Source organism: Labeo rohita, chromosome 21 (genome assembly GCF_022985175.1).
Source record: "Labeo rohita strain BAU-BD-2019 chromosome 21, IGBB_LRoh.1.0, whole genome shotgun sequence".
In the NCBI taxonomy this organism is placed as follows: Eukaryota; Metazoa; Chordata; class Actinopteri; order Cypriniformes; family Cyprinidae; genus Labeo; species Labeo rohita.
Window position 1 is genome coordinate 11654384 of NC_066889.1, and position 13332 is coordinate 11667715.

The 13332-nt window shown below is 39.9% G+C and overlaps 1 protein-coding gene across 1 annotated transcript in view; it reads right to left on the reverse strand.

Moving 5' to 3' along the window:
- Positions 1 to 4310: 4310 nt before the first annotated feature.
- LOC127152838 (uncharacterized) overlaps positions 4311 to 13332 on the reverse strand; it is a 30864-nt gene continuing 21842 nt past the window's right edge. The window contains exon 5 of the mRNA XM_051093694.1: positions 4311 to 4529. Coding sequence (XP_050949651.1) covers positions 4311 to 4529 — 219 coding nt within the window. The remainder of the gene's footprint in view (positions 4530 to 13332) is intronic.

The window sequence follows — 13332 nt, forward strand, 5'->3', positions numbered from 1 at the left end:
AAATTTTGCCTTTTTTGCTCAAATCTGGCATAATCAATCAATCAATCAATCAATTAATTCAGACTAAACCACCTGAACAGTGCACAAAAAAACCCTCTAAAACCAGCCAACAAGTCAATCTGACCAGACCAAGAGAAGAGTAAACCAGCTTAAGCTAGTTTAATATGTTTTTCCCTGCATGATAGACTAGTTAAGGCATCTACCAGCAGGGGATAAAAGCTGAAGCCAATATGCCAAATTTAACAAAGTTAACTTGGTGGCCATCTTGGTTTCTGGTCAAAACAGCCTCCGTTTACACAAATGTAACCTTTATTCTCAAATCAATCAATCAATCAATCAATCAATCAGTTCAGACTAAACCACATGAACATTGTACAAAACCCTCTAAAACCAACCAACGTGTCAATCTGACCAGACTAACAGAAGAGTAAACCAGCTTAAGCTAGTTTAATATGTGTTTTTCCCTGCATGATAGACTAGTTATGGCATCTACCCACAGGGGCTAAAAGCTGAAGCTTATATGCCAAATTTAACTAAGTTAACTAGGTGGTTAACTCTGTTTACACAAATGGTAAAAGACTACTATATACAGTCTCATAAATGTTGCCTTTATTCTCAAATCAATCAATCAATCGATCAATTCAGACTAAACCACCTGAAAAGTGCACAAAAACCCTTTAAAACCAACCAACAGGTAAATCTGACAAGACTAACAGAAGAGTAAACCAGCTTAAGATAGTTTAATACGATTTTTCCCAGCAGGATAGACTACTTATGGCATCTACCCACAGGGTCTATTAGCTGAAGCTAATATGCCAAATTTAACCAAGTTAAATTGGTGGCCATCTTGGTTTCTGGTCAAAAACAGCCTCTGTTTACTCAATTGGTAAAAGACTATTACATACAGTCTCATAAATGTTGCCTTTTTTTCCTCAAATAAGGCATCAATCAATCAATCAATTAATCAATCAATCAATCAATTCAGACTAAACCACCTGAACAGTGCACAAAACCCTTCTAAAACAAGCCAACAGGTCAATCGAGACTATAGAAGAGTAAACCACCTTAAGCTAGCTTAAGTTTAATATGCTTTTTCCCAGCAGGATAGACTAGTTATGGCATCTACCAGCAGAGGTTAAAAGCTGAAGCTAATATGCCAAATTTAACCAAGTTAACTTGGTGGCTATCTTGGTTTTTGGTCAAAAACAGCCTCTGTTTACACAAATGGTAAAAGACTATACCACTATATACATTCTCATAAATTTAGCATTTTTTTGCTAAATTTATGAGAATCAATCCGGACTAAACCCCCTTTACAGTGCACAAAACCCATCTAAACCCAGCCAACAGGTCAATCTGACCAGAATAATAGACCAGTAAACCAGCTTAAGCTAGTTTAATATATTTTTTTTTCTCCAGCAGGATAGACTAGTTATGCATCTACCAGCAGGGGATAAAAGCTAAAGCCAATATGCCAAATTTAACAAAGTTAACTTGGTGGCCATCTTGGTTTCTGGCCAAAAACGGCCTCTGTTTACACAAATGTAACCTTTATTTTCAAATCAATCAATCAATCAATCAATCAATCAATTCAGACTAAACCACATGAACAGTGCACAAAATCTTTCTAAAACCAACTAACATGTCAATCTGACCAGACTAACAGAAGAGTAAACCAGCTTAAGCTAGTTTAATATGTGTTTTTCCCTGCATGATAGACTAGTTAAGGCATCTACCTGCAGGGGCTAAAAGCTGAAGCTAATATGCCAAATTTAACCAAGTTAACTCTGTGGTTAACTCTGTTTACACAAATGGTAAAAGACTGCTATATACAGTCTCATAAATGTTGCTTTTTTCTCAAATCAGGCAAATAAATAAACAAACTCAGATCAGTCCAGCTAACATGAACATGTAACGTGTATGTTCCAGAACAATAATAAAGACAATGTTTTTACCAATTTAATGACTATTTTAAGTGACTATTTTAAGGCAAGATTTCCTGTCCTCCAGCTGCCATACTGAGCCTTATATTTTATCTAGTTCTTTGGTTTATACAAGTTATTTGGGTTGCGATCATTTGTAGATTAGGTTAGTGTTAGATGTTGCTGTTGTGTTCATGTAGGAGTGTGAAGCTAAAGGTGAGTCTCTGGTTGCACATGAAGCTGTAGATGCTTCGACAGGGTTGGAGGCTTCTGAGAAGGTTCTTCGGGCACATTGTGGGTGTTCTTGATGTATCAGTGAGGTTGTGGTGGGTAAACATGGTACTGGACTCTTTAGTATATGGTGAGGTAGAGTTAATCACGCTGCTGTGGAGTGGAAGGTCAGGCTACCGAGCAGACCTGTCACAGTGGGAGAATCCTAGAATCTTATCACCGCCACACAGACATGCAACCGCGCTGATCTGCTCACCCTCACGGCCAACACGCGCATGCCCTTCCCCCAGCCCCACGCTCGCTTCCTCGCGACGGCCTGAGCCAAGACAACAGCGACAGCCAGCAGAGCCCAATAACCCTGCTGGACCGCTTTGCTGGAGACGTTCAGAGCGACATACAAGCAAACAAGAACGGGCAGAATATCAAAGCCTAATGCATAATCGGTAATTGATTCCAAGACCACTAATGTAAATTGGATCATTTCATGTCCATAACATTTTCTAACACCTCAGAAGGTGCTATGGCTATGATTTTTCTCAAATATGAAAGTTGCTGCTAACGGCAAAAAAGGAAGAAATCAGCCTACAAATGGCTTACTTTTAGTGCTTTCTGCATTTAATTTGAGATAAACAAAAGTATATTAACTTAGCTAAACCTAATCTATCTATCTATCTATCTATCTATCTATCTATCTATCTATCTATCAGGATGATGCAACCTGATATTATAAATGGAAAATGGCTCATTTTATGAATTTTTTTTTTATAGGAAATTCCTCAATTTATTTCAATTTATATCAATTCCTAAAACGTAATGATATTATGAATAAATTACTTTTATCATATACACTGAAAGAAGTTATTTTCATATTTTTTATACTTATTTTTCTGTTTTCCAGTACATATGTACACTACCAGTCAAAAGTTTTTGAACTGCAAGAGTTTTTATGTTTTTTAAAGAATTCTCTTCTGCTCACCAAGCCTGCATTTATTTGATCCAAAATACAGCAAAATCAGTAATATTGTGAAATATTTTTACTATTTAAAATAACCTATTTCTATTTGAATATATTTTAAAATGCAATTTGTTCCTTTGATCAAAGCTAAATTTTCAGCATCAAAAGAGCAGCAAATCAGAATATTAAAATGATTTTTTAAGGATCATGTAACTAGAGTAATGATGCTAAAAAATCTGCTTTAAAATCACAGAAATAAATTACATTTTAAAATATATTCAAGTAGAATACAGTTATTTTAAATTGTACAAATATTTCAAAATTTTACTGTTTTTGCTGTACTTTGTATCAAATAAATGCAGGCTTGGTGGACTAAACAGACCTCTTCAAAAACATTAAAAATCTTACTGTTCAAAAACTTTTGACTGGTATTGTATATAAATCAAGACACATTTACTTGAGAAGCAAAATGCTATAAGCTATTACATCTTGTTTTCTGAAATAAAAAGAGATCTAAATTAGGTGAGTTCATACTTAATACAAGAAATAAATGCCATAAATTTGCCACTAATATAGGAAAAATAAACTTGTCTTTTCATTGAATTTTGTTTGGCAGAGTTACATTCTTGTTTACTCAAAAAAAACAACAACAACAAAAAAAAAACCTGGTAACACTTTACAATAAGGTTAATAGAATTTGTTAACATGAACAATACATTAATTGTGCTGTTTATTGATCTTTGTTAATGCTAGTTAATAAAAATACAGCTGTTCATTGTTTGTTCATGTTAATTCACAGTGCATTAACTAAACACAGCTTGTGTTTACACATGCATTAGTAAATGCTGAAATGAACATGAACTAAGATTAATAAATGCTGTAAAAGTATTGTAAAAGCTCATGTTAACTAATGTTAAAGAAAACCACATCTGGTGTAATTCTGCTTCTCAAATGTTTCTTAATTTTAAGAATGTTTTGATATTTGGAATGGAAAACAAGGCAAAATACTGAGTAATAGAAAAACATTTTTGCAGAGTACAAAAATTTGGCACGTAGCAACTAGACTTTTTTTCTTTATCATAAAAAATCTTATTTGCCCAAACATTCTCCAAAAGGTCGAAGCCAACAAAAAAGTGAATCTGACCACTCTGATTATTCAACTTTTATACTGATTACTCTGTAACCAAATTAGGGTGCGGATCTCAGCAGCGACCTTGCTCGACTTTTCTCCTCAGGGTGTGGAAGAGTGAGAGGAAGAAGGAGAAGAGGAGAGGCTCCAGCGCTGTGGGAGGCAGAATGCCTGAGGGCCCAGGCCTGTGGCTGAGGGTGAGGCGTGAATAAGCAAACCCAATGAGTTGCTGCAGTGAAGGAAGACACGTCGCCATCGCTGTGGAGATCTCCAACTTAACAGACCCCCACAACTGTACATAACAATACATTCAAAACCATAACACACAATATCTCCAAGCTGTTTTATAAATTGGCAAGTTTCTCCTTGAAACACGGTACCTGAATATGTTCACATCTGTGAGCTGACAGATGTCCCCTCAGACAGGTACCTGTCTCGTAAACAATGACAGGTGGGCATTGTTTTATTACAGTACATGCATGAAGCATGTATTGCCTAGGGTGCATATGGTAGATATATATACGTACATCCTATAAGGCCACATGACACTCTAGTGTATGAACTTACAATAAAATAAGATTGACACATTTCTACCCACCTACTGCTCTGCAGGGAATACTATGATATACCGGGAAAATGAAGACATTGCGGTGAAGTGTGCTGCATGGAAATCTACATCAGCTTTTTTAATGTGATTGTTTACCCATAAATTGAAATCTTACCATCATTTACTCACACTCATCTTGTTCCAAACCCGTATCACTTTTTTCTTCCACATCTTCCATGCACATATATGCTGTAATAAATGTGCGAGTAGTTTACGATTACATACAAAATGTAATACTTTATGGTGAATGTAAACCTTTTTAATACTGTTAATATATTTATAATGCATACTTTTGTATGCTATTAATTTAAGATAACAAAAATGGTGTATAAAATGAAAAAATATCAATCATCTTTAGATTACACACTAATTAAATTTGTAAAACCACTAGTAAGACAACAGCAATATCAGATAAATCGGAAAAAAATACAATTAATTTCTCTCACTCTCACTCCCTGTCACTTCCCAACTTGTTTTTTTCTTTCTCAAGCGTAGAGCTTGCATTAACAGAATCTCGGATAAATGCAACTTGAGAATCTCAGTTAAATAAATGGTACCTCTCACGCGCTCACACTCTCCCACCATCAGCCCCCCCAGCGCACTCACACAATCACACACACGTACACACAAACACACACACAGACGCGCACGCAAGCACACCCGCAGAAACAGATTAAGCTCAAATCAATGGCTGGAGCTGAAGCGGAGGAGAGATTTTACCCTGGCTTCTCGTTAAGGCCTGGCTGAGGCGCGGAGGCTCGGGGGGAGTGTTATTACCAGGGTGATGGTTGATAAGACGCTCGTTCCTCCACGCCGCGTCCCGCGGGACAGATACATCGCGCAGCCATGGAAACCGTAAGGCTAGGTGTTATGCTATAATTGGGCCGGTGCTTTTAACAGCACAGCCACACAGCCAGGTATGCCAGCGTCTTCAAATGAGAAATTATACCATGGTGTGTGGAGGAAGAGGAAGAGGGAGCGAGAGAGTGAGCGAGCGGAAGCGTAAAAGCCTTGGACCTTCACCTTTTCTAATACGTAGCTTCTTTCTTTATTTCGCTCTCTTTCTGTCTCTCTCTCTCTCTGCGTCTGTAATTCTCCACATATAGCCTAGATAGTTTTTTTTTGCAGCTGGGATACATTTATAGGAAGGGAGTGAAATGTTTTAGCTTCGATCAATGACATTAAGACATAAAACATTTAAAATGACTTTAAAATCTGTTAAAATCATCCTGAAATCAATATTTACCTTATAGAGGTGTTCAGTCATGACGTCAATTTGTAGGCCAACTCAGTAGGCGGGAGTCGACATGACTGTGTCAACATCTAGTGTGACATTGGCTGCGTCCGAAAGCTTATAGGCAGCCTGCCTCGCTGTCCTATCAGGCAATGACTTTGCAGGAACATCTCAACACTGATTTCGGACAGGCTTCTGAGGCAGCATACTGGTCTAATGATCTACAACAAAAAAAAGAGAGAGCTTTGTTAAAAACTAAGCCAATGTTTAATTAGTATTATACTAATTTCTTCCTAGAAATGAAGGCAAGGGGGGGAAAAATGTTCAGAAACGTAAATTTACACACTTATTATACATTTACATATTTATTTTTTAGCTTAACTGTAATGAGTTCCCAGATAGCACATGTAGACTGCAAGATGTCTGTTAAAGATCACTTGATCTGGAAAGCATCTGTTGTGTGTAAACATCTGACAGATGTCTGTAAGATGTCAGTTTTACATACATTCTAAATCATTAACATCTTAAAGACATCTAATAGATGTCTATTTGACATCTGATAGGAAACGTCCTATAGACGTATTACAGATGAGCAAACACTCTAAAAAAATATGTCTTGCAGATGTAAATGCAGACGTCAAATAGACGTCTCCGAGATGTACGTGTGCTATCAGGGTTGTATCCCAAATCATGCACTATACACTATGCACATGTTCTAGTCACTATGTACTCAACTGCTAAGGGATAGTTCACCCAAAAATGTAAATCACCCTATGATTTACTCACCTTTAAGCCATCCTATGTGACTTCTTTTAGACTAATACAGTTGGAGTTATAATAAACGTCCTGGTTCTTCCAAGCTTTATAATGACAGTGAAGTTTTGTTTACAGCAAAGGAAAACCAGTTTCCTTTTGGTTTATATTGAAATCCTCAGTCATTTTTCTTTACAAATCCTCATTTTGTACTTATTATTTGTGACCAGTGTTTTGTTCTTTCCACTGTGCTTCATTGTCATCCGCTTAAACACCACTCTCTTGTACCACAGTTTATAAAGTTTCAAATAGGGATATTTTTCTTAGACAAAAGCATTGATTTGCTTTAGAAGACCTTTATTAACACCAAATGTGGAGCACTTTTTATGATTGATAGATGCACTTTATTGAACTTAGCATAACACCAAAATCTCAACAGCCAATCACTGCCATTATAAAGCTTGGAAGAGCCGATGTATTATTTAATATAGGCTAACTCCAATTGTATATGTCTAAAATAAGAAAGCCATAGTGGTGAGTAAACCATGGGGTAATTTTATTTTTTGGGTGATATATCCCTTTAAGTCATCCGGGCATTTGAAGTGCACTTTTTCTATACTGAAAAAAATGGCATAGAATAGTGCGTAAGTACACAAATTGGGATGCACCACTGGAATTGATTGCACAGGATTGTGGGATATAATAGGCAGCGAAGGATACATCTATGCTGCGATCAGATGAAGTTATTTCAGTAGACAGGATCATGCCTTTCTACCCTTATATGCTACCTGTGGAGGCAGCTTTCGATCACAGTCATTATTTTTCGAAGGTGGCCGAAAGGTGTTGTGTTATTTATCCTTTCATACTTTATCTGAAAATATGAAAACATGATTGCCTGCTTTCAAGGATTTGAGATTATATGCTTAACCAATGAAGTGCAATTAAGCTGGCAACTGTTACAGTCAGTATGTTGCAATTTGTTAGAAACTTATGTTTTTAAAGAACAAAACCGTTTCAAAATTCACTGCCACAGTTTGAGCCAGATGCCTCAGCTGCTCTCCACCAACTGTGCAAACTTAAAGGCATGACAGGAAATTATGTTATAACTTTAACACTCATTAGCTTAGAACAACGATTATTGTTTTGTTTTTAAAATGTATGTAGGCATATGTGTATACACAAATATCCATTTAAACAGAGGTAATTTTTAATTAAATTATTAATAATTAAAGGTCCACTGAAGTGCTTTGAAACACACAGCGTTAATTCTATGTGTTGACGTGACTTTAACTGAAACAGGAAGACAAGGCGGGACATATCAGCCGTCCCACCCCCCTTTTTTAATAGCCAATAGCCTTTCATTTATATCACAGCTTGGGCCAGAGCCGTTGAGCTCGGTAAAGCCACATTTGACAGCGTATGACAGCCACAATCTCATCCATATCGCATATATAAAATAGCATTCTGTGTAGAATTCCAATGTGTCCGATACATTTTGTGGTCTGCGCCGACTTATGCATATGATCCCCTCCGTGCTATTGTCTTTCTGGATCGGAGCACAGTGTGTGCACGATGTGGCAGTTCTCGTGACACAACGCAAAACCAGACTTTAATCGCCTCAACGGAATGCATATTTACACTTTCTGAATTGTTCTCTACCCCCTATATAGTGCACTATGTGCCATTTACCATACAGAAAATTCTAATTCTGTGAACAAGTGATAGATTTAAGCCGCAGCTTCAGCTTGTATTTATAATGTAGGGGGCGGGACGCTTTGGATTCTAGAGAGCATTTGATTGGACAGGAAGTTTGATGAGAAGCGGAAGTGCAGGGTCATCAAAATCATCGATCCATATTGGCAGAAATTAGAGACTGAATGCTTATATCTTCTAAATGCGAATTTTGTCATTATGGATAACCTTAAGGTTAACATATTCATACTAAAAGACAAAAAATTTCAATTTTGATTTCATGGGGACTTTAAATTAGAGCTTAGCATAAGGAATTTTAATATCTGAATGCAGTTATTCGCATTGTCATTAACAAATAACATGATACTTACCTTCAGAAATATGTGCTATCACAAGTAAAACTAATGCTTTTCTTCAAACTTTAAATGAAATGTATTCTAATAATAGTGCAAATGTAGAAAATGTAGCCTTTCAATGGCAAGAAACCTTTACTTTGTGCGCCTATACCTGCGCAGATTAACCAACTAACAGAACAAAACATGCGTTGAACACACACACGCACACGCACACCATCTCCTGCATTCGGTGTTGTTTACATAGACTTTGAAAGCTCCAGGAGGGACTTGCAGGGGATGAGCGGAGAGGTAGGTGCAGGGTGCAGAAATAGAGGAGAGCAGAAGAGAGGAGAGGGGGAAGAGTTTCGACGGGCAGCCGCTCGCTCTGCAGGCGCTGTTGATTACGATCAATTTCCCTCGTATCGACGCACGCTCTGGCCCTGAGCGCTAGTCCCTCCTGCTTTTTACATGCTACGTGCTTTGTGTACCATGACACTTCTCTCTCTTCCTCCTCACTCGCTCTTTCTTTCTTTCTCACCCTTCCCTGCCTTCAGTTCTTTCCATCACGGCCTTTGGAGCGAGACGCACCTATGACTCATACCGAATGGTGAGGCTAGGAGGTCTCTTAGGACGGCAAAGTGTGAGCAGCGCAATTAAAAACAAACAAACAAACAACAGCAGCCTGTCTCGAACAAGGCTTTTCCTGTTTTCCGAAATAAGTGCTAGGTTGTCGGGTGCAGCTCGGCAGCTGTTGGGATGCTGGGCTGGCGTTGTCGGATTGGAGGCCATGTGCGAGCAGACGGACGGCGGATAGCCGTAATGGAAGGGAAAAAAGTGCTCTTCTGCAAGAGTGAGACCGCAGGCAGGCAGAGTGCGAGAGGGCGCACCCCTCATCGCTCTATCTCTCCGCTCTTGGCAGCCTCCATCCAAATTAATTGCATCTCCGAGAGAACGGGAGAACGAGAGAGGGAGAGAGAGCGAGCAAGATGGCCCTACCGCTAGGCTGGTATTGCTGTGGGGGAATCATTTAAAATTCTACCTCCCGTGTGGTTCCTGGTTTCCAGTTTAATGACCCCCACCCCTCTTGCTCTTACTATCTGCACCCCTCCCTCTGTTTCTTTCCGTCTTTCCGCTCGCAGCCTTCACCTCCCTAGTTGCCTCGTTCCCCTATCCGTTCTCTCTCGCTCTCAGGCGTCTACAGAGGACTCCCCCCCACCCCAATGCCGACGGCTGCCGCAGTTCCACGTAACGCCCCGCTCGCCAATTACCAATCCGACATCCTTTCCGTTGCCCCAGGGATTGCATCTCTACACCTGTTGTCACAGGCGACAAACGAACCCCTTCGCTGATTTCCGAGAGCCACGTGACCGGCACGGCGACACGTTCGAGCGAGAAGGAAGCACAAAATCAACTTGATTTCTTTCCAGAATGATTTGAATCAAGCAATGTCGAGGACAGAGAGGACACCGGGGGGGTTCTATATCAGGATGCCCCGTGTACACCCATTGACATTTACGCAGAGTTTGGCAACTGCGTGACTCACCTGTGACTAGAAGGTATAGCACGGAAGAAGAGAGGAAAATAGGAGACAAGAAAAGAAAGAGACCTAGAAGCAGGGGGAGATGGGAACGGGGAGGTTGTACGCTTTGGGTCGTGGCCCACCTTGACAGTCACCGGGGTCTGGGACCATCTGGCCTGCGTGTGTGCAAGCGTGTGTGTATGTACGTGTCCTGCCAGGTCTCTGGGCTCCTGTCACCTGCATCAGTGGAGGATAGCAGGAAGGAAGTGCTCTCATTCAGCCAAAAGAGAAAGCGAGAGAGAAATCGGGTACCGAGCGCCAACCAATAAGGCTAAGGATGCAAGCCATCGCATACAAAGGCAAAAGCCTCAATAGCTCACGTATACAAGGTTAGCACGACTCTGTGCTCGGGTGTGTGTGTGGACGAGGTTGTTTTCTATTTCATTCTGGTTGGGTGCGGTATGTTCTGGCTCCCCTGGTCTCTCCCCTGTTTGGTCAATAGCAGCGCACAGGCTGCAGATCGATGTGGGGTCAATAGCTCTCAGACGCCTGCCTCTTTGTGCCCGTGCTGATTTAGCTAGCGTCCGGCCCTCTTTCTTACAAACTAGTTTTTTCTTTATGAGCGTCTCACTTAAATACGTCGACAGCCTGAAATTAGAGACGCGGCAGTAAATCTGTGACGTCCGGAGCACCGTTCGCTCCTTTCTGCCGTCTACGCTGTCTTGCCAAACACACCATAAAAGCTCTGAAAGCACTGACTCCTGCCTGAATCTCCTTGCATCACAACACCAACTCTAACTTACCTCCCTTGTGATTGTGTGTGTATGTGTGAGAGAGGTAGGGATTGTGTAAGTACTGTTTGGAATTAAGGGTTGGTAGAACCGAACTATTCGCAAGAGCTTATCTCTCATCTGTTTCTACTCTCCTTCCACACCTTTCCACACATCTGCGTCCAGGCCAAAGTTCTGCTCCACCACAGACCTGAGAGTCTGCTTTCACCGTTGGCTTATATTTCATAGCTATGTTGTTGTGGGCCGCATGGATCAATGGTAAGGGCGTGTGTTTATGTTACACGGGAGTCAGACAGTGAATCATTGATTGCAATGAAGGTAAATAAAATGCATGGACGGAGAACCTATAAATATATCTTGGATATTTTTGCAAGTTTTCATTTCAGCACTGAAAACACCAGGTCTGTCTAGTCTAGTTGGCTTTTACCTGGTTAGTAAAGCTAGTTTACAAGCACCCTGGTGGAGGCAAAAAGGCATGCCATGAATCTTTGCAATTTTTGCATTTATTCTTAAGATGGATGAGTCACTTTGAGGTGAGGGGAAGTGTTTGCATTAGCACGCTACCAATTGATCCAAATGCTGATTGATCTGTAAATATCACACTTCATTGACATATTGGTCTGCGGCCATTTTGTGTCTGAGGTTACAACACCCTCCTCTTTATCTCTCTGACACACAAATACACACACGCGCAGGCTATTTGAAACACATAAAGAGACCTAAGTGTCCTCGTCCCGCGCGTCAGTGTTCCAGATCTCGCTTTCCCTCCGAAGCTAGCGCCGTGATGGAGAGGCTCCTAGCGAGCGGAGCAGCATTATGGTAATTGTCATTACCGAGGCTGGAGCGGATGCGTGACTGACGCCATTAGAGAGAGTGCAATTACAGTAGGGTTTGGCGACCTTGCTGACTGGAGGAGGTCAGGGCTTCTCATTAGAGCGGCGTGGAAGGCAGCCCAGTGTCTCCAGCCTGCCAATCAATACCAGCGCTCCCCTGGCCTGAACTAATCACAGACCTGCCGCCCAGACCCACCCTCTCAAAGAGAGCCCAGGACGAGGAACGTTGATGATGTGATATACACACACACACACACACACTTACACACATACGCATTGATGTTCACAGCTAAACCTGCGTGTATAGATCTGGTCAAAGAATCTGAGCGTCGGTTCTGATTTTCAAGGCTGGGCGTCGCTTGAAATTTGACACTGTGATCCGTCCCTGAAACTGGAGCGCGTTAGCTGAGATTGGTCACACAACATGTCTGCAATACACTGGAGCTAAAGTGCAAATATTGCTCAGATAAAAAAAAAAAAATCTATCTATCTGTCTATCTATCATCTGTTTGTCTGTCTGTTTATCAGACTGTCATCTTTCGTTCTTTCTTTTATCTATCTATCTGTCTGTCTGTCCATCCATCTGTTTATCTATCTGTCTATCTATCTATCTATCTATCTATCTATCTATCTATCTATCTATCTATCTATCTATCTATCTATCTATCTATCTATCTATCTATCTATCTATCTGTCTGTCTGTCTGTCTGTCTTTAACTTTCGTTCTATCTATCTATCTATCTATCTATCTATCATCTGTTTGTCTGTCTGTTTATCAGACTGTCATCTTTCGTTCTTTCTTTTATCTATCTATCTGTCTGTCTGTCCATCCATCTATCTATCTGTCTATCTATCTATCTATCTATCATCTGTTTGTCTGTCTGTTTATCAGACTGTCATTTATCGTTCTTTCTTTTATCTATCTATCTATCTGTCTGTCTGTCCATCTGTTTATCTATCTTTCTTTCTATCTATCTATCTATCTATCTATCTATCTATCTATCTATCTATCTATCTATCTATCAATCTATCTATTTGTCTGTCTGTTTATCTGTCTCTTCTTTCCTTTCTTTTTCTATCTATCTGTCTGTCTGTCTGTCTCCATCTATCTATCTGTCTATCTATCTATCTATCTATCTATCTATCTATCTATCTATCTGTCTTTAACTTTCGTTCTATCTATCTGTCTGTCTATCTATCTATCTATCTATCTATCTATCTATCTATCTATCTATCTATCTATCTGTCTCTCTGTTTGTCTGCCATCAGTCTATCTATCTATCTATCTATCTATCTATCTATCTATCTATCTATCTATCTGTCTATCTGTT